The sequence below is a fragment of the Leucopleurus acutus genome, assembly GCF_964270905.1.
Source record: "Leucopleurus acutus genome assembly, chromosome: 1".
NCBI lineage: Eukaryota > Metazoa > Chordata > Mammalia > Artiodactyla > Delphinidae > Leucopleurus > Leucopleurus acutus.
In genome coordinates this window covers 154,257,746-154,280,255 of record NC_139142.1, presented here as the reverse complement: position 1 = coordinate 154,280,255, position 22,510 = coordinate 154,257,746, and the positions used below count along the sequence as shown (strand labels likewise).

Sequence of the window (22,510 nt, the reverse complement as noted above, 5' to 3'; positions counted from 1 at the left end):
ACCACAGCAAAGGTTTGAAAAAACTTTCTGCTATAAAGCTATTTTATAATGTATAATATAAAACAATCATGGTCATCATTTAGGAACTTTCCTACTATTGCCAGACACTGTGCTAAGTGCTAGTCGATACAGTGGTGAAAAAGCAGAAGTGGCCTCTGCTCTTATAGAACTTACCGCCTGGGTGGGAGACATAAAAACAGTTAATACCCCCATGGCATGGAGGGAGGCGAGTGACAAGGGAGGTGGGAGACAGGACAGGATGACCAGCAAAGGTCTCTCTAAGGAGGTAACCTTTAAGCAGAAGGACTGAAGAATAAAATGTTCGCCTCATGCAGAGCAAGATCAAGAGCCAACCAGACTGAAGGAACAGCCCCTGCAGGAGGAAGAAAGGAGTGGAGGGAGTCCAAGCGCTCAAGGGTGGCCAGTGTGCCTGCAGCATGGCTGGCCAAGGGGAGAAGAGCAAGGTCACAGGAAGCAGGCAGACAGGGGCTAGAGTAATAGGACGCTGGCCAAGTTCCGACTTCAGGTTTCAAGAAGAATGCAGTAGGAGGATGCTGAAGGGTCCCCAGTGGGGCATGATAACTGGAGTGTGTGTTTGCTGCCTCCTCCAGATCACACTGCAGCAGGAATCCGAACCAGGGGCAGTGCAAGTTGAGTCAAGTGATGATGATGGCTTAGACTAATGATGGCAGTTTAGATGATGAGAAGGAGATGGCAGGCTTGAGCTAGATGTTAGCAGTGGACATGGCAGAACCTGCTGCTAGATGGATGTGTGAGGTGAGGGGCCAAGCTGACTTTCTGCTTTAACCCCTCCACTTCATATAAGTCAATGAAATTCAACTAGTAGCTTTCATATTGTGACATTTATAAACTAACATTGGAAACAGTATAATTTCTGTTAAGATCCTAGCTCTTTCCAAAGGGGGAAACTGATGAACCTGCCAACAGAAGAATAAGATGTACATTATTCAAAAATACTATTTTCCTTGAGGTATTACAAACTGAACCAGTATAAAAACACAGATGAAGCACCCACAAAATGATGCCACCTCATCAGACCTCCCCAACATCAGGCCACATAGAGAGTGAGGTTTGGGCACGAGGGCAAGAGCTTTGGTGTCATTCAGACCTGATTTCAAAAATCTCTAACATATGATGAAATAAACTGCCACAAAAGAGCACAAACTATAGACTCAGACCCATAAAGACTACAGATACTGAAATTATCTAATACAGAAGATAGAGATATGAAATATGTTTAAAGAACTTTAAATAGGGAATATAAAGGGCCAAGATTTTTTAAATTGTCCCATAACATTCTAGGGGGAAAGAAAGTAGAGCTTCTAGAAATTTATGTCTGAAATAGCCAATGAACAGAAAAATAGATCTGAAGAAATTACCCAGAAATGCAGCACAGAAAGACAGAACAAGTGTAAAACATGAAAGGCAGGTTAAGAGAGACGGAGAGTAGAATGGTATGGTCTACCAACAATGTAATTGAAGTTCCAGAAGGAGAAAAAACAGTAAGGAAGAGTCAAGATTTGATGAAATTTGTTTGAAATTTTTCCAGAATTAATGAAAGACACCTGTCCTCTGACTTTGGGATCCCAACCAACCCCAAAGGAGGAAAAATAAAGAAAACTCCCCTCCTAAACACACTGTGGTCAAGCTGCAACAACAAACATTGGGTTGGCCAAAAAGTTCCTTCAGTTTTTAAGTAAAAATAAAAGACACATTTTTCATTTTCACCAAGAAATATATTGAACAACCTATACACCATTTTGTTCCACTGCCTTCTGCCATTTTTCAGGCAACTTCATAATTCCATTTTCCCAAAATTTTTTATCTTCTTTAGCAAAGAACTGTTCCAGGTGCCTTTTACAGTCTTCCAGGGAATTGAAATTTTTTCCATTAAGAGAATTTTGTAAAAACCGAAATAAATGGAAATCTAAAGGTGCAGTGTCTGGTGAATACAGCAGATGAATCAGAACTTCCCAGCCAAGCTGTAACAGTTTTTGCCTGGTCATCAAAGAAACATGTGGTCTTGCATTATCCTGATGGAAGATTATGCATTTTCTTTTGACTAATTCCAGATGCTTTTCATCGAGTGCTGATTTCAGTTGGTCTACTTGGGAGCAGTACTTGTTGGAATCAATCATTTGGTTTTCCAGAAGGAGCTCATAATAGAGGACTCTCTTCCAATCCCACCATATACACAACATCATCTTCTTTGGATGAAGACTGACCTTTGGTGTGGTTGATGGTGGTTCATTTCGCTTGCCCCACAGTCTCTTCCATTCCACGTTATTGTACAGTATCCACTTTTCATCGCCCGTCACAATTTGTTTTAAAAACCGGAATGCTTTCGTTACATTTAAGTAGAGAATCCCATGTGGAAATACTGTCAAGAAGGTTTTTTTCCACTTAACTTATGTGGAACCCAAACATCAAAGCCATTAACATAACCAGGCTGGTGCAAATGATTTTCAATGCTTGATTTGGATATTTTGAGTATGTAAGCTATCTCCCAGCATGGTATAATGTTGATTGTTCTCAATTAATGTCTCGATTTGATCACTATCGACTTCAATTGATCTACCCAACTGTGGAGCATCATCCAGTGAGAAATTTCCAGCACAAAACTTCACCAACCACTTCTGACACGTTCAATCAGTGACAGCACCTTCTCCATACACTGCACAAATATTTTTTTGTGTTTCAGTTGCCTTTTTACCTTTCTTGAAATAATAAAGCATAATATGCTGAAAATGTTGCTTTTTTTCTTCTATCTTCAATATTAAAATAGCTATACAAAAATTCACCAATTTTGATAAGTTTTTTTAAATGCATGCTGATATGACAGCTGTCACAATACAATCTAACAAAATTGTTTCAAATGAAGTTAAAGCCAACTAAGCTCTACTAGAGCCATCTTATGGAAAAAACTGAATGAACCTTTTCACCAACCCAATACAAAAAGGTGACCATGAAAGCAGCCAGAAGGGAAAGACACATCCTCCCAATAGGACAGCTTCATTGACAGCTGCCTTCTCAACAGCAACTATGGAAGCCAGGAGACAATGGAAGAACATTTTTAAAGTGCGAAAGGAAAATAACTTTCACCCTCCATCCAGCAGAACTAACTTCCAACAATGCAGGTGAAATAAAAAACATTTTAGAAAAACAAAACCTGAGTTTACTACCAACAGATCCTCCCTAAAGTTATTTCTAAAGGATGCCTATTATCAAGGGAAAGGAAATTGACCTCAAGAGGAAGTCAGTCAAGAAGGAATAGGAGGGACTTCCTTCATGGCTCAGTGGTTAAGAATCTGCCTGCCAATGCAGGGGACATGGGTTCGAGCCCTGGTCCAGGAAGATCCCACATGCCACGGAGCAACTAAGCCCGTGTGCCACAACTACTGAGCGTGCTCTCTAGAGCCCATGAGCCAAACTACTGAGCCCGCGTACCTAGAGCCTGTGCTCCACAACAAAGAGAAGCCACCGTAAATGAGAAGCCCACACACCGCAACAAAGAGTAGCCCCCATTTGCCGCAACTAAAGAAAGCCCACACACAGCAATGAAGACCCAACACAGCCAAAAATTAAATAAATAAATTTATATTAAAAAAAAAAGAAGAAGGAATGGGAGCAAAGAAAATGAGAAACATTTGGATAAAACCCAAGCCAATGCTGACCATACAAAACAAAAACTTCTAATTTAAGGAGATTTAAAAAAATAATAATAACAGAACTAAGGTGCTACATAACACATAGCACAGAAATTGGGAAGGAAGTAATCTGAGTGAAGGCATTTCAAGGCCCTTATATGATTCCAGAGAAAGTTTAAAACTGATTAATTTCAGAATTAATTAGAATTAACATGCACATTAAAATGTCAAGCCCCTAAGAGAATAGAAATATAGATATTAAATTTCAAAATAGGAGAGAGAAAAAAATGGAATTAGGGCCAGGGTGGGGAAAATCTCAATTTAAAAAAAGGCAAGAAATGAAAACAAGATGATCTGTCAATATTCATATTTAATTCTTATGATTAAAAACATATTTGTCAAATTTCACAATTTGTATGGAACCACAAAAGACCCCGAAGAGCCAAACCAATCTTGAGACAGAAAAACAGAGCAGGAGGAATCAGGCTCCCTGACTTCAGACTATACTACAAAGCTACAGTAATCGAGACAGTATGGTACTGGCACAAAAACAGAAATATAGATCAATGGAACAGGATAGAAAGCTCAGAGATAAACCCACACACATATGGTCATCTTATCTTTGATGAAGGAGGCAAGAATATACAATGGAGAAAAGACAGCTTCTTCACTAAGTGGTGCTGGGAAAACTAGACAGCTACATGTAAAAGAATGAAATTAGAACACCTGCTAACACCATACACAAAAATAAACTCAAAATGGATTAAAGACCTAAATGTAAGTCCAGACACTATAAAATTCTTAGAGGAAAACATAGGCAGAACACTCCATGACATAAATCACAGTAAGATCCTTTTTGACCCACCTCCTAGACAAATGGAAATAAAAACAAAAATAAAGAAATGGAACCTAATGAAACTTAAAAGCTTTTGCACAGCAAAGGAAACCATAAACAAGACAAAAAGAATGGGAGAAACCTCAGAATGGGAGAAAATATTTGCCAAAGAAGCAACAGACAAAGGATTAATCTCCAAAATACACAAGCAGCTCATGCAGCTCAATATCAAAAAAAGCAAACAATCCAATCCAAAATTGGGTGGAAGACCTAAATAGACATTTCTCCAAAGAAGATATACAGATTGCCAACAAACACATGAAAGGATGCTCAACATCAGTAATCATTAGAGAAATGCAAATCAAAACTACAATGAGGTATCACCTCACACCAGTCAGAATGGCCATCATCAAAAAATCTACAAACAGGGCTTCCCTGGTGGCACAGTGGTTGAGAGTCTGCCTGACGATGCAGGGGACACGGGTCCGTGCCCCAGTCTGGGAGGATCCCACATGCCACGGAGCGGCTGGGTCCGTGAGCCATGGCCGCTGAGCCTGTGCGTCCGGAGCCTGTGCTCCGCAACAGGAGAGGTCACAACAGTGAGAGGCCTGCGTACCGAAAAAAAAAAAAAAAATCTACAAACAATAAATGCTGGAGAGGGTGTGGAGAAGAGGGAACCCTCTTGCACTGTTGGTGGGAATGTAAATTGATACAGCCGCTATAGAGAACAGTATGGAGATTCCTTAAAAAACTAAAAGTAGAACTACCATACGAGCCAGCAATTCCACTACTGGGCATATACCCTGAGAAAACCATAATTCAAAAAGAGTCATGAACCACAATGTTCATTGCAGCTCTATTTACAACAGCCAGGACATGGAAGCAACCTAAGTGTACATCGACAGATGAATGGATAAAGATATGGCACATATATACAATGGAATATTACTCCGCCATAAAAAGAAATGAAATTGAGTTATTTGTAATGAGGTGGATGGACCTAGAGTCTGTCATACAGAGTGAAGTAAGTCAGAAAGAGAAAAACAAATGCCGTATGCTAACACATATATATGGAATCTAAAATTTAAAAAAAAAAACATGGCTCTGAAGAACCTAGAGGCAGGACAGGAATAAAAATGCAGACATAGAGAATGGGCTTGAGGACAGGGGGAGGCGGAAGGGTAAACTGGGACGAAGTGAGAGAGAGGCATGGACATATATACACCACCAAATGTAAAATAGATAGCTAGTGGGAAGCAGCCGCATAGCACAGGGAGATCAGCTCGGTGCTTTGTGTCTACCTAGAGGGGTGGGATAGGGAGCGTGGGAGGAAGATAGCAAGAGGGAGGAGATATGGAGATATATGTATATATATATAGCTGATTCACTTTGTTATACAGCAGAAACTAACACACCATTGTAAAGCAATTATACTCCAGTAAAAAATATATTAAAAATATATATTATGTTATATATATATATATATATATAAATATATATATATGTTAAAAAATATATATATTCGCCAACAAGTAACTAGACTATGCTTTTGCACAAGGACAGATTTTTATTAGTGTATTGACCAAGCATTTTTGAATATCTTAATAATATTTTTACTCAGTTATCATGTATTCTGAAGAAACACAGAGCAATTCTTTTCCTTCTGCATAGCTTACAAAAATGTTTTTCCAGGATGTTCTAATAGACCAAATATGGGCAACACACATGCATTAAAGAAATCACTTGCTGGAAAACATAGGTCAAAATGAACAACTGAGTATAATTCACTGTTTGAGCCTATATGCCTCGCCCCACATACATACACTCACCAAGCCTGGTCCACTAAGCAGCATTTCACAGAGCATAGTGGGCGGTGAGACAGCACTGTGAGCAGAAGTCTCTGCAATGATGGCATCCCCACAACTTTGACTTCTCAAGCACTTATCACTGAATGAAACACTCAGGGACTCCAATTAGGGGTTATTTCAGCAAAATGCACTGAGTAAATGAATACAGCTTTCTCTGTCAGTGGAACTTGCGAGTAGTGGTTAGAGACTCGGTTTCCAAGAAAAACACATTTGTCTTAATTTCTGCAAGACAAGGAAACCAAGCAGTCTAGGAGGGTTTGGGCCTTGGGAGCCCCCAACACACACATGGACAGAAACTTCCCCTCTGCCCTCCCCAGGAGCCCCCAGCCCTCAGCCTCAGGCCATTCCCAGTGGCCCCCGTGGCTGCCCAGATTCGGAGGAGCAAAGAAGCATCGAAATGATTCTGTGCCTCAACAGATAATAGGCACTGGTTTAAGCAGGAAGCGAAGCCACTGCCTGGGCACAGGGAATGCAAAGGGTCTGCTGCGAAAGGGTTCCGAGTGGTCCAAAGAATCAGGGAGAGAGACATGCCTGGATTTCGGCAGACAGTGGCCTTTATATACACATGCTGTGTGTCCCACCCCCACTGAAGGTTGCTGATCGTTGGCCTTGGAAAAGGAAACACCCACAACAGAGGATGGGTGCACTAAAAGGCATGGAATTTGTAAACCACAGCTGTTACATCCTAACAAACGTTATTCAAAGGCCCTGGACCTTCAGTTGCTACTGACAGTCACTTAACCCCCACAATAACCCTGACTTTAAAAGTCACGGGACACCAGGGGCATCTGACCAACAAGTGTGCTTGAATTGTGTCCTAAAATTGCTTTCTATACCACACAACACAAAAGAAAACACAGCTCTTTTCTATAATCCTCTGTTTGGAATTTCCCAGAGCTGAGCTACAAATAAGAATGTCATCAGAGGAGCCAGGAGCCAGCTGCTGTCAGGAACCCAGCTAAGGCCAGTCAGCCGGTCACCAGACTAGGGTTTCAAAGGTCAGAAAGACAACACTTCAGTGCCCACTGCCTTCCCACTGCCCAGCCCGAGTCCTGGACGCCTGGTCATTCACTCCATCCTGCCAGGCCACGGCAGAAGCCAGAGGTCAGGACAGCAGCCATCTCTGGCCTGGCCTAGTATAGCAGAGATCCCTGTTTAATACAGACATAATACACCCCTTGATGTCTAGAGATGGGGGTGAACAACGACCATCTATAGGATGGATTCCATTATACGGCAAAGAATCAGAACCAACAGACAGGGGACATACAAAATGTCCAGGCCATTAGGAGGACCCACTGCGGACCAGGCCTTCCCAAGAAGAGTGGGACCCCTAGAAAGACATTTCCCAGGGGATGGGCTGACCAGTGGCACTCAACCCCAGGGGTGGCAGGCCAGCTTGAATCACCCCACATCCTAAAACACACAATCTGTAAAATTCTCCCAGCAACCCTTCCTGTGGCCAGGGAACCAACAAAGGTCTTCACCAGCACCTGAAAGGAAATTATTCCTCCATCCAAAGCTCACAGGGCTCTGACCATGTGCCAGCGGCAAGCAGGGCACTAGGACAGAAACATCAGTAAGGGTCCTGCCCTCAGTAGGATTACAGTCTGGTTATAGTGACAGGAAGTAACTGACAAACTTCATGGCCGAGTGGAGTTTTAGAGACCATCTTATCCTTTCCCCTCCCTCCTGATGAAGGAATGGAGACTCACCTAGGGCACAAAAGCACTTAGTGACAGAAGTCCCAGTGCCCAGCCCAGCCTATGAGTCCCTCATAACCCCAGTGAGGCCCTGCCCCTCAGGAACTGAGATTCCTCCAAGTTGCCAGGTCCCTGTTCCTCTAAAAGGACACTTCTACATCTTGAACTAGAGAAGAGGCAAAATGGCTGATGAATATTTGATTTTTTTTTTGAAGTGTTATGTTAACATGAGCTCATCTCTGAGGAGCTAGCTCATGGATTATCACCTTCCTGAGCCTCCATTTCGGTGTGGGGCAGGGGGAAGGGGGGCAGACATCACCCTCATTTTAAGTCCCTTTCTCTGGGGAGTCAGACCACCACCACCAATCACCCCCCAATTGAAATCCCAGCACTACCACTTACTAGCCAGGTGACCTTAGGCAAGTGACTACATCTCTGTGCCTCAGCTTCCTCACCAGTAAAATGGGATAATAATAGTATCTATATTTACTATTTACTACGAGGATCAATTAAGGTAACGCTTAGAAAGGGTTTAGAGCAATACTCCGCAGGCAGAAAAGTGCTCCTAAGGGTTAGTTTACTAAAAGTGTCTTCAAGTCTCCTCCACCAAAAATGCAAGGGAAAAGCCACCTCCCCACACTCATATCACCACCTCAAGCTCAGCCTTCTCCCTCTTCTTGTCCCTGAAACATCAGCTATGCTTGACCCCCTTCAGGGTCATGTGACATGCCAACCCCCTTCCCCGCTGGCCTCTCCCTCTCCCTGACCCTCCTTCTGAGCCCATGCAGTCAGCACCTGCCTAGGCCTCCCTCAGCCCCAGGCCCTGCCCCCATGGGCTTTTTTCTTTTCAGTCTCTCCTCCTTGGGTCTCAACATCAGGTTCTCAGAGCTTCTTCCTCCCTGAGCCTTCGGGCTGTGCCCTCAGCTCCTCCCCACCTCCCATCTCCCAGGAGATGCCCACGCCACGCCTCCAACTGCTGTGCTCCTCCCACTTGGCAACAGGGGTCCCCAACAGGCCCCCAAAAGGGCCAGCACTGGCCTTTCTAGATTCCTCCTCTGCTCCAGCGTCAGTGTTTCTGACTAACTCTTCAGTGTCTCCAACGGGAAGCTACTGAAACATTCTGAAGTCACCGTGTTTAGACTGCATCATGTATTCCCCCTCCCAGAATCAGTTTCTTTAGTGGCATCACCACTGTCCCAACCCAAGCTTTGGAGTCATCCGGATTTTCCTCCTTGCTTGCTAGCTTTCCTGTCTATAAAGCTCTGCTTGTATTACCACTACAAACTGTCTGGCACCTAACTTTTCAAAACTGGAACACTAAACTGACTGCCTAAATGGAGATCATAAAACAGGTAATTCTCACAGACGCTTTCATTTGCTGTGTAAACAGAAGGGGGGGGTGCAAAATAAAGGGCCTCCTCTGAGTCTACTCAAAATTTCACAAGGGGCCCAGTAGTCCGCTCTGATGAACACAAGGTCTCATCTAATCCTTATGAGGCAGGTCAAGACCTTATTTTATAGATGACGGAACTTCAAGGTAAAGGATGAGAGGAGTAACAGAACTGGGTCATGTCTGACTTTCTTCTTCCTTTCTACTATACTCCAAGCTGAAATGACAGCAACTGATGGTGTGGTGGAACCTAAGACGGTCTTCAGTATCAGGGAAATTAAAAATACATACAGACTCAGAGAGAGAGAGAGAGAGAGAGAGAAGGAGAGAGAATGTGTGTGTGGCCCTGGGGTATGTTTTGAATTATTGAGAGTACCCCTGCCCAGACACACCAATATTGAGGAACCTCATCTAGATACAGAGGCAACTCCCACGGGAATGTCATGTGCCCTTTCCCTACCTTTTAGTGCTAGAACTAAGTGGGGACCGGGACACAGCCTTACCTGAAAGCACAATTCTCAGTTTCATGCTTCCCTGCTCAAAGAAAAAGGATTCCCACGTATGCATGGTTGGCTGAAGCCCTTTTTGGAAATGGGCTATCAAAGCTCAGGCATCGATTCAGCTATGTAAAACTCCCATCCATTAGGATCTAGCACATGTGGAAATGATTAATGTGCAACTGCTGTGTGTCATCTGGGCCATCAGCAACCATGAAAGCCACAGCAAACGCCGACATAAATACAGGAAAATCCTGAAACCGTTTAGGCCAACTACACTTTTCCAGAAGATGAAATAACCATTACTTTTCCCATTAAAACAGTAAAGCTGGGTAGAATAAGCACAGCTCTAAGGCACTAGTTGGGAGGAACTTTCTGACTCATGGTACCACTCAGAGGGGGAGGGGAAGGGAGAAAGCTAAACTGAGCAGCTTTGTGTGCAGACCAGCTAAGTGTTTAAAATATATGAGATATTTCTGTACAGTAAGTCCCGAAGTGGGCAGTCTTCTCCGTTTTGCAGGTGAGGAAGGTGATAGCAAAAGAGCAAGTCACTTTTTCTTCTTGCCCAAGTTCTCAAACAATAAACTGGCAACAGCACTCACTATTAACCAACTTTCCAGAAAGGACCACAGAAAAATAGAAAACGAAATAGTACTTCTCCCTCTAAAACTAGAGACAAAACCCTTTCTCAATCTCTAGACCAATGAAAACTTTGACAAGGAATGTAAGTAATTCATACAAGTGACAGTGGCCACCTTCTCTCCTTAACTCCCTCACTTGAAATCGGGAAAAACAACTAAAAGTCACAGTTTTTGAATGCAGGTCACAATAACAAGTAATCCACCGCCGTTGGCTTCTAATAAAAGGCAGAGGAGCCTCTGTAAGATTGAGTTTTTCCTTAGAGATGAGTGGTGGGAGAAAGTGGCCAATCTGCGGTTTGACTGCACGTGGGCGCAGGGCTCTAGCGAGGGTCGGACTGGACATGAGCACCCAGCCAAGGGGCCCTACGTGCCGTGGGTCCCCGGGGGAACAAAGGAAAGATGCAGGAGGGGAAGAGGCACTTCTCGGCATCAAACGCCCCTATGCTTGCTCCCATCCAAATACTCCTTCCTTTGCAGGACTGCTGGAAACTCTTTCGGGGATCTGTCCCACGTGCTTTCAAATTCAGAAGTCTCACGGTTTCGCCCGGTTCTCCGGAGAGGGGCAGGCATGGGACGCGAGGGAGGAGGCGGGCTCCCGGGCGCGCCCGCAAATCCAGGCTCCCCTGCTGGCCTGCAGGGCCCGGGGCGGCACGCCCGCCGCGCACCAGGCCGGGGGCCAGAACTGGCAGTCCCCGAACAGGGGCAACAGGGGCACCCGCCGTCCCCCGAGCTGCTTTACCGAACCCTCCCCACCGTGCGCTTCCCATTTCACAGACAAGACCACCAAGGCTAAGGGAAGGCAAGGAGTTCGCCAGGCCAGGCCATCGGGTCCCGGCTGCTGGGGGTCCTAGGGACGGCCGGGAGGGCAGTGACGGAGACCCCTCGGGGGTTGCCCCTCCCGGGGGTGGTCTCGCCCCTGACATCCAGGGCCGCCCACTATCTCGTTCCCTGGCGGCAACAGGTGCGCGGCTCGCGGCGCCCTGGCGCCAATTCCGGGGAAAGTTTCCCTGGCCGCTGCGCGCTGTTTACAGTCTCGTTTTGCAGCGCGGGGGCCCGGAGCGTTCAGGCCAGCCCAGCCATTGAAACCCGACACGTGGGGTGGGGCCCGCGCGGCAGACCGCGAGGGAAGCGGGCAGGCTCCGGGCCGGCCTGGCCCCAGCTCCCCTTACCTGCAGTCCTGCTCGCGGCCTCCGCCTCCATGCTCCCGCTTTCTGGGCGCCCAGCCCAGCCCCGCCCCGCCCCCTCTGCCCCGCCCGCTGCCCCGCCCCACCCCGGCCCCCTCCTCCAGGAATGCCCCCGCTCCAGCACCGCGGCTGCCTGGCCTGCGCCCCGATGTTTTCCCTGCCCCTGCCCCCCCTCCCCCGCCCCCAGCGCCGGGGCCACCGCCCTGCGGTCGTAGCTAGCGACCCCTGCTCCCTGCAGACAGTTTCCAAAGCGAGCTCATCACTTCCGATGAGTAGTTACTGAGTAGTTAGTATTTCTCTTACTACTCCTGTTGGAAGAGAAGCCATTCGCAGCCCCACGCCCTCGCCAGCGCCCCTTGGCCTGGCACCCCACTCTCTACGCCACTTCCCACTTCCTGTTATTTCTGTTTCTATGGGCAAGAATCGCTTGTATTATCCCTTTTCGAAAACGTATACAGTTGAAAACTAGCTCAAAGACAACGAATGGCCCCCATAACGCAGGGCCCCCAGTAATCTTTTCTGCCCATTTTTTCAGTCTTTTCAGTTTTTTTCCTAACAACTGTAAAGTGCTTTTTCTGATAACTAATACCTTTTTTTAATTAAATGTTCAAGCTTTTACTCACTTGAAGTAGCAAAATTCAATGAGAAGCAATTGTTTCTCTACCATTTCTTTTGGGCCTGTTTGAAGGTGTTTTTTACAGGGGAGAGGGGGAGCAGGGGTAGTTTTAAAATGCCAATGGCCTTGGAACCCAAAGGCCTGTCAGCTGGCACCTACCCTCTTTGGTTGGCAGCTCTGAAGTTTGCCCTTCTGGACCGGCTCCCTCAGAGCTGCATCCTCAGCCCTTCTGATCCTCTGCCCCCAGGATGGGTGTAGAATTCATTTGCCTGCTTTCTCCCTGTACCCCAGCAAACTGTGGCTTAGGGGAGCCTCTCAGCTACTCCCCACCATGCAACCTCACCGTTGAAGCAACCCACCTGAGGAAGACCAGGGCACCCGCAAGCAGAGGAAGAAAAATGGTCCCAGTTTCACTTCCATGGCACATTGCTGCAGTATTTACTGTGTCCGGAGCTGGAGGCTCCCCTTAGAGCTGAAACAGGAGGGAAGGGGGCAGGGCACAGCGTTTGAAAGAATGACATAGCCCGAGGACATGACATAAACTGATTAAAACCAAATGGGCCCAAGATGGCAGACAGGTCCACTTCCACTAGAACCTGAGGCTCAGTATACGCTCACTGTAACACATCTGCAAGCTAAATGACGCATCCACAGGTGCCATGACAGTTCCAAGGCCTACCATAAGGATCAAAAAGTGGGCGATGGCTCAATTTCTGGATATCCCCACCCCTTCCTGAGATAGCTGGAATACTCCTCCCACTCAGCCTATGAAATTACCCACTCCTATAAAAATTGACAATCCAATACCCTGGTGCCTTTCTCACCTTCTGAGATGGCCAACACTCTGCCTATGGAGTGTGTTTCTCTCTAAATAAGTCCACTTCTTACCTATCACTTTGTCTCTCACTGAATTCTTTCCACGATGAGACATTAAGAACCTGAGCTTCATTACGTCCTGAAGCCAGGGGTGTGATCTCAGTTGGAAGACCGTGGGTTTTGGCCGGGTTTGAGTCCCGGCCACGTGGGTTCAAGTTCCAATCTGAGGTGCATGTTTTCAGAGCCACCCTGAGTCATCTCTTGGAAGTGTGAGATTTCATTTTCTACAGTGATAAAAACACAGAGCTCCTTGGGTGATAGCATTCCAGACACTTAACTCCTCCAAACACCTTATTTTCATTCAACACATATTTGTTAGCTTCCTACTATGTGCCCTATATGGTCTAGATTCTAGGGATTCCGCAGTGAACAAAATGGACAAAACCTTGCCTTCATGGAGGTTACTTTCTGGGCAGAAGTGGGCAGGAGATAAAGAGAACATAATAGTATGTTAAATAACAGCTAAGGAAAAAAATAAAACAGAGAAATGGGATGGGAGGAGGCTTTTATAATTTTAAATAAAGTGTTAATTGTAAACCTTGTTGAAAGGACGACATTTGAGGAAAAACATGAAGAAAATGAAGAGGCTAAACATGTGGGAAGGGAAAATGGCCAAGGCTACAGCAAGTACAAATGTCCTGAGGTGGAAGGAAATCTCTTTTTTGGCCCCTGTGCCTTTTTTGAGCCCCTGATAATCGAGGGTACTACTTAAGCTGTTGGCACATAGGGCTAAAGATTTATTAATCTCTGGTGCAAAACATAATTGTTCAAAGGCCTTTATATATTTATTTTTAAATTACTCACATGGTACCTGAATACATGTTCCTTTTAAAAACAGAAAGAAACAGCAATAGACTGAAAAGTTCCTTGCTTCTCAGCTGCTTATTCAACTCCTGTCTCAAAGTCAGAACTTAGTCAAATACTTCCTCTTTTCCTTTATAGTTTCTGGGTTTTCTGTCTTGCTTGGGTAGGCTGAAACCACCCCCAAATTAGAAATAAACCCTTCTACTTTTGCTTTCAGTGTTTGTACTGTTTTGGTCTTTAGATTTGGATTTAAATCCAACTAGATGGACTTCCCTGGGGGTCCAGTGATTAAGACTCTGCGTTTCCATTGCAGGGGGTGCGGGCTTGATCCCTGGCTGGGGAACAAAAATCCCACATGCCACACGGCATGGCCAACAAATAAAATAAATCCAAATAGAATTTATTTATGTATACTGCATAAGAAATAGATCTCACTATAGCCAATTATCCCCACACCATCAAATGGTCCATTCTTTCCTCCACTAATTTGAGTTACTTCCTTAACCATATTTTAAATCCTTATATACATTATGGCTCTTGTTTTATTGCCCTGTTCCTACAATACCACACTATTTGAATTATGACAGCTTCATAATATATTTGGAAATATAGGAGGACAAACCACCCTCATCAAATACTGGAACAAACAAATTAAGGATATTGAGGTTTCACTGAGATTGTTTCTAGTTTTAAACATTAATTTGCAGAATATTAACATCTTTAAAGTTTTGAGTCCTCCCATCAAAGAACATAGCACACCTTGGTTTAGTCAGGTCTTTTCTTTTTTCTTTTTTTTTAAACATCTTTATTGGAGTATAATTGCTTTACAATGTTGTGTTAGTTTCTGCTGTATAACAAAGTGAATCAGCTATACGTATACATATATCCCCATATCACCTCCCTCTTGCATCACCCTCCCACCCTCCCTATCCCACTCCTCTAGTGGTCACAAAGCACCGAGCTGATCTCCTTGTGCTATGCAGCTGCCTCCCACTAGCTATTTTACATTTGGTAGTGTATATTTGTCAATGCTACTCTCTCACTTCGTCCCAGCTTACCCTTCCCCCTGCCACCATGTCCTCAATTCCATTTTGTACATCTGCATCTTTATTCCTGTTCTAACCCTAGGTTCATCAGAACCATTTTTTTCAGATTCCATATATATGTGTTAGCATACGGTATTTGTTTTCCTCTTTCTGAATTACTTCACTCTGTATGACAGATTCTAGGTCCATTCACCTCACTACAAATAACTCAATTTCATTTCTTTTTATGGCTGAGGAATATTCCATTGTATATATGTACCACATCTTCTTTATCCATTCATCTGTCGATGGACATTTAGGTTGCTTCCATGTCCTGGCTATTGTAAATAGAGCTGCAATGAACATTGTGGTACATGTCTCTTTTTGAATTATGGTTTTGTCAGGGTATATGCACAGCAGTAGGGTTGCTAGGTCATATGGTAGTTCTATTTTTAGTTTTTTAAGGAACCTCCATACTGTTCTCCATCGTGGCTGTATCAGTTTACATTCCCACCACAGTGCAAGAGTGTTCCCTTTTCTCCACACCCTCTTCAGCAATTATTGTTTGTAGTTTTTTTTTTCAGGTGTCCACCTTTTATTTTATTTTATTTTTTTAACATATTTATTGGAGTATAATTGCTTTACCATGGTGTGTTAGTTGCTGCTTTATAGCATAGTGAATCAGCTATACATATACATATATCCCCATATCTCCTCCCTCTTGCATCTCTCTCCCACCCTCCCTATCCCACCCATCTAGGTGGTCGCAAAGCACTGAGACGATCTCCCTGTGCTATGCGGCTGCTTCCTACTAGCTATCTATTTTACATTTGGTAGTGTATGTATGTCCATGCCACTCTCTCACTTCGTCCCAGCTTACCCTTCCCACTCCCCATGTCCTCAAGTCCATTCTCTACATCTGCATATTTATTCCTGTCTGCCCCTAGTTTCTTCAGAACAATTTTTTTTTAGATTCCATATATATGTGTTAGCATACAGTATTTGTTTTTCTATTTCTGACTTACTTCACGCTGTATGACAGAATCTAGGTCCATCCACCTCACTACAAATAACTCAATTTCGTTTCTTTTTATGGCTGAGTAATATTCCACTGTATATATGTGCCACATCTTTTCTTTCTTTTTTTTTTTTAATGGCTGCACTGGGTCTTTGCTGCTGCTTGCGGGCTTTCTCTAATTGCAGGAACTGGGGGCTACTCTTTGTTGTGGTGCATGGGCTTCTCATTGCAGTGGCTTTTCTTGTTGTGGAGCACGGGCGCTAGGTGTGTGGGCTTCAGTAGTTGTGGCTCATGGGCTCTAGAGTGCAGGCTCAGGAGTTGTGGTGCATGGGCTTAGTTGCTCTGCAGCATGTGGTATCTTCCTGGACCAGGGCTCGAACCTGTGTCCCCTGCATTGGCAGATGGATTCTTAACCATTGTGCCACATCTTCTTTATCAATTCATCTGTTGATGGACACTTTACAGATTTTCTATGATGGCCACTCTGACCAGTGTGAGGTGATACCTCATTGTGGTTTTGATTTGCATTTCTCTAATGATTAGTGATGTTGAGCATCCTTTCATCTGTTTGTTGGCAATCTCTATATATTCTTTGGAGAAATGTCTATTTAGGTCTTCCACCCATTTTTGGATTGGGTTGCTTGTTTTTCTGATTTTGAGCTCCATGAGCTGCTTGTATATTTTAGAGATTAATCCTTTGTCCATTGTTTCATTTGCAAATATTTTCTCCCACTCTGAGGGTTGTCTTTTCATCTTGTTTATGGTTTCCTTTGCTGTGCAAAAGCTTTTAAGTTTCATTAGGTCCCATTTCTTTACTTTTGTTTTTATTTCCATTTCTCTAGGAGGTGGGTCAAAAAGGCTCTTGCTGTGATTTATGTCACAGAGTGTTCTGCCTATGTTTTCCTCTAAGAGCTTTATAGTGTCTGGCCTTACATTTAGATCTTTAATCCATTTTGAGTTTATTTTTGTGTATGGTGTTAGGGAGTGTCCTAATTTCATACTTTTACATGTACCTGTCCAGTTTTCCCAAAACCACTTATTGAAGAGGCTATCTTTTCTCCATTGTATATTCTTGCCTCCTTCATCAAAGATAAGGTGACCATATGTGCGTGGGTTTATCTCTGGGCTTTCTATCCTGTTCCATTGATCTATATTTCTGTTTTTGTGCCAGTACCATACTGCCTTGATTACTGTAGTTTTGTAATATAGTCTGAAGTCTGGGAGTCTGATTCCTCCTGCTCCGTTTTTCTTCTCAAGATTGCTTTGGCTCTTCAGGGTCTTTTGTGTTTCCATACAAATTGTGCAATTTTTTGTTCTAGTTCTGTGAAAAATGCTATTGGTAATTTGATAAGGATTGTATTGAATCTGTAGATTGCTTTGGGTAGTATAGTCATTTTCACAATGTTGATTCTTCCAATCCAAGAACATGGTATATCTCTCCATCTGTTTGTGTCATCTTTAATTTCTTTCATTGGGGTCTTATAGTTTTCTGCATTCAGGTCTTTTGTCTCCTTAGGTAGGTTTATTCCTAGGTATTTTATTCTTTTTCTTGCAAAGGTAAATGGGAGCGTTCCCTTAATTTATCTTTCAGAGTATTCGTCATTACTGTATAGGAATGCAAGAGATTTCTGTGCATTAATTTTGTAACCTGAAACTTTACCAAATTCATTGATTAGCTCTAGTAGTTTTCTGGTAGTATCTTTAGGATTCTCTATGTATAGTATCATGTCACCTGCAAACAGTGACAATTTTACTTCTTCTTTTCTGATTTGGATTCCTTTTATTTCTTTTTCTTCTCTGATTGCCATGGCTTAAAACTTTCAAAACTATGTTGAATAATAGTAGTGAGAGTGGGCAACCTTGTCTTGTTCCTGATCTTAATGGAAATGGTTTCAGTTTTTCACCATTGAGAGAGATGTTGGCTGTGGGTTTGTCACATATGGTCTTTATTATGTTGAGGTAGGTCCCCTCTAAGCCCACTTTCTGGAGAGTTTTTATCATAAATGGGTGTTGAATTTTGTTGAAAGCTTTTCTGCATCTATTGAGATGATCATATGGTTTTTAACCTTCAATTTATGAATATGGTGTATCACATTGATTGATTTGCATATATTGAAGAATCCTCGCATTCCTGGGATAAACCCCACTTGATCATGGTGTATGATCCTTATAATGTGCTGTTGGATTCTGTTTGCTAGTATTTTGTTGAGGACTTTTGCATCTATGTTCAACAGTGATATTGGCCTGTAGTTTTCTTTTTTTGTGATATCTTTATCTGGTTTTGGTATCAGGGTGATGGTGGCCTCGTAGAATGAGTTTGGGAGTATTCCTCCCTCTCTATATTTTGGAAGAGTTTGAGAAGCATACGTGTTAGCTCTTCTCTAAATATTTGATAGAATTCGCCTGTGAAGCCATCTGGTCCTGGGTTTTTGTTTGTTGGAAGATTTTTAATCACAGTCTCAATTTCAGTGCTTGTGATTGTTCTGTTTATATTTTCCATTTCTCCCCGGTTCAGTCTTGGAAGGTTGTACTTTTCTAAGAATTTGTCCATTTCTTCCAGGTTGTCCATTTTATTGGCATATAGTTGCCTGTAGTAGTCTCTCATGATCCTCTGTGTTTCTCTAGTGTCAGCTGTTACTTCTCCTTTTTCATTTCTAATTCTGTTGATTTGAGTCTTCTTCCTTTTTTTCTTGATGAGGCTGGCTAATGGTTTAGCAATTTGTTTATCTTCTCAAAGAACCAGCTCTTAGTTTTATTGATCTTTGCTATTGTTTCCTTCATTTTTTTTCATTTATTTCTGATCTGATCTTTACGATTTCCTTCTTTCTGCTAACTTTGGGTGTTTTTTTATTCTTCTTTCTTTAATTGCTTTACATGTAAGGTTAAGTTGTTTGTTTGTGAGTTTTCTTATTTCTTGAGGTAGGGTTGTATTGCTATAAACTTCCTTCTTAGAACTGCTTTTGCTGCATCCAATAGGTTTTGGGTCATTGTGTTTTCATTGTCATTTGTTTCTAGGTATTTTTTTATTTCATCTTTGATTTCTTCAGTTCTCTCCTGGTTATTTAGTAGTGTATTGTTTAGCCTCCATGTATTTGTGTTTTTTACAGGTTTTTTTTTTTTTTGTAATTGATATCTAGTTGCATAGCGTTGTGGTCAGAAAAGATACTTGATACAATTTAAATTTTCTTAAATTTACCGAGGCTTGACCCAAGATATGATCTATCCTGGAGAATGTTCCCTGAGCACTTGAGAAGAAAGTGTATTCTGTTGTTTTTGGATGGAATGTCCTATAAATATCAATTAAGTCCATCTTGCTTAATGTATCATTTAAAGCTTGTGTTTCCTTATTTATTTTCATTTGGATGATCTGTCCATTGGTGAAAGTGGGGTGTTAAAGTCCCCTACTACTTTTGTGTTACTGTCAATTTCCCCTTTTATGGTTGTTAGCATTTGCCTAACGTATTAAGGTGCTCCTATGTGGCGTGCATAAATATTTATAATTGTTATATCTTCTTCTTGGATTGATCCTTTGATCATTATGTAGTGTCCCTCTTTGTCTCTTGTAACAGTCTTTATTATAAAGTCTAGTCTGATATGAGTATTCCTACTCCAGGTTTCTTTTGATTTCCATTTGCATGGAATATCTTTCTCCATCCCCTCACTTTCAGTCTGTATGTGTCCCTAGGTCTGAAGTGGGTCTCTTGTAGACAGCATATATACAGGTCTTGTTTTTGTTCCCATTTACCCAGTCTGTGTCTTCTGGTTGGAGCATTTAATCCATTTACATTTAAGGTAATTATCGATATTTATGTTCCTATTACCATTTTCTTAATTGTTGTGGGTTTGGTTTTGTATGTTTTTTCATCTTTTGTGTTTCTTGCCTAGAGAAGTTCCTTTAGCATTTGTTGTAAAGCTGGTTTGTTGGTGCTGAATTCTCTTAATGTTTGCTTGTCTGTAAAGGTTTTAATTTCTCTGTTGAATCTGAATGAGATCCTTGCTGGGTAGAGTAATCTTGGTTGTAGGTTTTTCCCTTTCATCACTTTATTTATTTATTTATTTTTTTTAACATCTTTATTGGAGTATAATTGCTTTACAATGGTGTGTTAGTTTCTGCTTTATAACAAAGTGAATCAGCTATCCTTTCATCACTTTAAATATGCCCTGCCACTCCCTCTGGCTTGTAGAGTTTCTGATGAAAGATCAGCTGTTAACCTTATGGGGATTTCCTTGTATGTTATTTGTTTCTTTTCCCTTGCTGCTTTTCATACCTCTTTCTTCGTATTTAATTTTTTATAGTTTGATTAATGTGTGTCGTGGCGTGTTTCTCCTTGGATTTATCCTGTATGGGACTCTCTGTGCTTCCTGGACTCGATTGACTATTTCCTTTCCCATGTTAGGGAAGTTTTTGACTATAATCTCTTCAAATGTTTTCTCGGACCCTTTCTTTTTGTCTTTTTATTCTGGGACCACTATAATTCGAATATTGGTACGTTTAATGTTGTCCCAGAGGTCTCTGAGATTGTCCTCAATTCTTTTCATTCTTTTTCCTTTATTCTGTTCTGCACTAATTATTTCCACTATTTTATCTTCCGGGTCACTTATCTGTTCTTCTGCCTCTGTTATTCTGCTATTGATTCCTTCTAGAGAATTTTTAATTTCATTTATTGTGTTGTTCATCATTGTTTGTTTGCTCTTTTGTTCCTCTAGATCCTTGTTAAACATTTCTTTTATTTTCTCCATTCTATTTCCAAGATTTTGGATCATCTTTACTATAATTACTCTGAATTCTTTTTCAGGTAGACTGCCTATTTCCTCTTCATTTGTTTGGTCTGATGGATTTTTACCTTGCTGCTTCATCGGCTGCATATTTCTCTATCTTCTCATTTTAACTTACTTAGTGTGTTTGGGGTCTCCTTTTCGCAGGCTTCAAGTTCGTAGTTCTTGTTATTTTTGGTGTCTGACCCCAGTGGGTGAGATTTGTTCAGTGGCTTGTGTAGGCTTCCTGGTAGTGGGGACTGGTGCCTATGTTCTGGTGGGTGGGGCTGGATCTTGTTCTTCTGGTGGGCAAGTCCATGTCTGGTGGTGTGTTTTAGGGTGTCTGTGAACTTAATATGACTTTAGGCAGCTTCTCTGCTAATGGGTGTGGCTGTGTTCTTGTCTTGCTTGTTGTTTGGCAGGGGCTGTCCAGCGCTGGTTCTTGCTGGCCGTTGGGTGGAGCTGGGTCTTAGTGTTGAGATGGAGATTTCTGGGAGAGCTCCCGCTGATTGATATTACGTGGGAATGGGAGGTCTCTGGTGTCCAATGTCCTGGACTCAGCTCTCCCACCTCAGAGGCTCAGGCCTGACAGCCAGCCAGAGCAGCAAGAACCCCTTTTAAGTAGAGATGAATTGGAGTCTTTCTTTGATAGTAGGTAGTCTTCCCTTGCGGTCTCATCAGTGCAGCTTTTTTTTCACCTTTCCTTCCTGCTTCATCTAGTTTCATAGGGTGTAACATAGAGGCTTCTTACCTGGCGCTTCAGACCAGAGTTCCTAGTGCAAAATGGCTGCACCTGGCACCTCAGGTCAGCAGATATGTGAGTTACTTTTATCTTTTATCTCTTTTTTTTTGGCCAAAGTTCTACAGTTCTTACAAATGGATCTCATATATTCCTTGCTAGGTTTATTCCTATATATTTCTGGTATTTGCCAGCTATTTTGAATGGCTCTTTCTTTTCTTCAATTACATTTACCAATCGGTTATTGCTGGTATATAAGAAAACCGTTAGCTTGGGTCAATGCCAGTCTTACATTCAGCCACTTTTATGAGGTCCAGTAATTTCTAAAGTCAATTATCACAGAATTTCTAGGTAGACTCTCAGATGGTCTGTAAATCAGTTGTTGGATTTCTAAATCTTGCTCAAACTTACTCAGGCACATGGCACTCATTTTTGACACCAAAATTGCCCTTAACTCTAACAAAGAAAAAATGAAAAATATTGTTTATATATATAAACCGGAAAATAGGGGCTTGGAGCATGTTTTCAGTATGGTCCTCCCTTCATTCCAGGAGGCTAAGTGCTCTGATGCGTCCTCCATCTGGCCTCATTTATCTACACAGGAATTTCCTCAGTGTTAAGAACACAACTGTTCTAGCCATTCCCAAGATATTTGTGAAATTCGAAAGAAAAATACAGTATTTAAACAATAGGGCTAGCAAGCTACTGGATTTCAATAAATAAACCAATTCCTGTAGCTGCAGTTGTTACTTTTCAGTCAAGGAAATGTAGTCCTTAGGAAAAAAAAAAAAATCAAGACAGCAAAAGTCAAAGGGAAAAATACAAGACAGAAGAAAAATATAGGCAAAACTTTCTCCTATAAAATGTAAGGAAACTATTACCTATGATGTA

At 42.5% G+C, this 22,510-nt stretch overlaps 1 protein-coding gene across 1 annotated transcript in view; it reads right to left on the bottom strand.

The window, feature by feature from the left end:
• The window catches only part of LOC309969081 (protein FAM169B-like), a gene marked incomplete at its 5' end in the record, with an annotated part of 85,016 nt that extends 73,214 nt beyond the window's left edge, over positions 1 to 11,802 (bottom strand). Inside the window, one exon of the mRNA XM_082850635.1 lies at positions 11,772 to 11,802. Within this exon, the coding sequence (XP_082706761.1) occupies positions 11,772 to 11,802 (31 nt within the window). The remainder of the gene's footprint in view (positions 1 to 11,771) is intronic.
• Between the last annotated feature and the right edge of the window lie 10,708 nt (positions 11,803 to 22,510).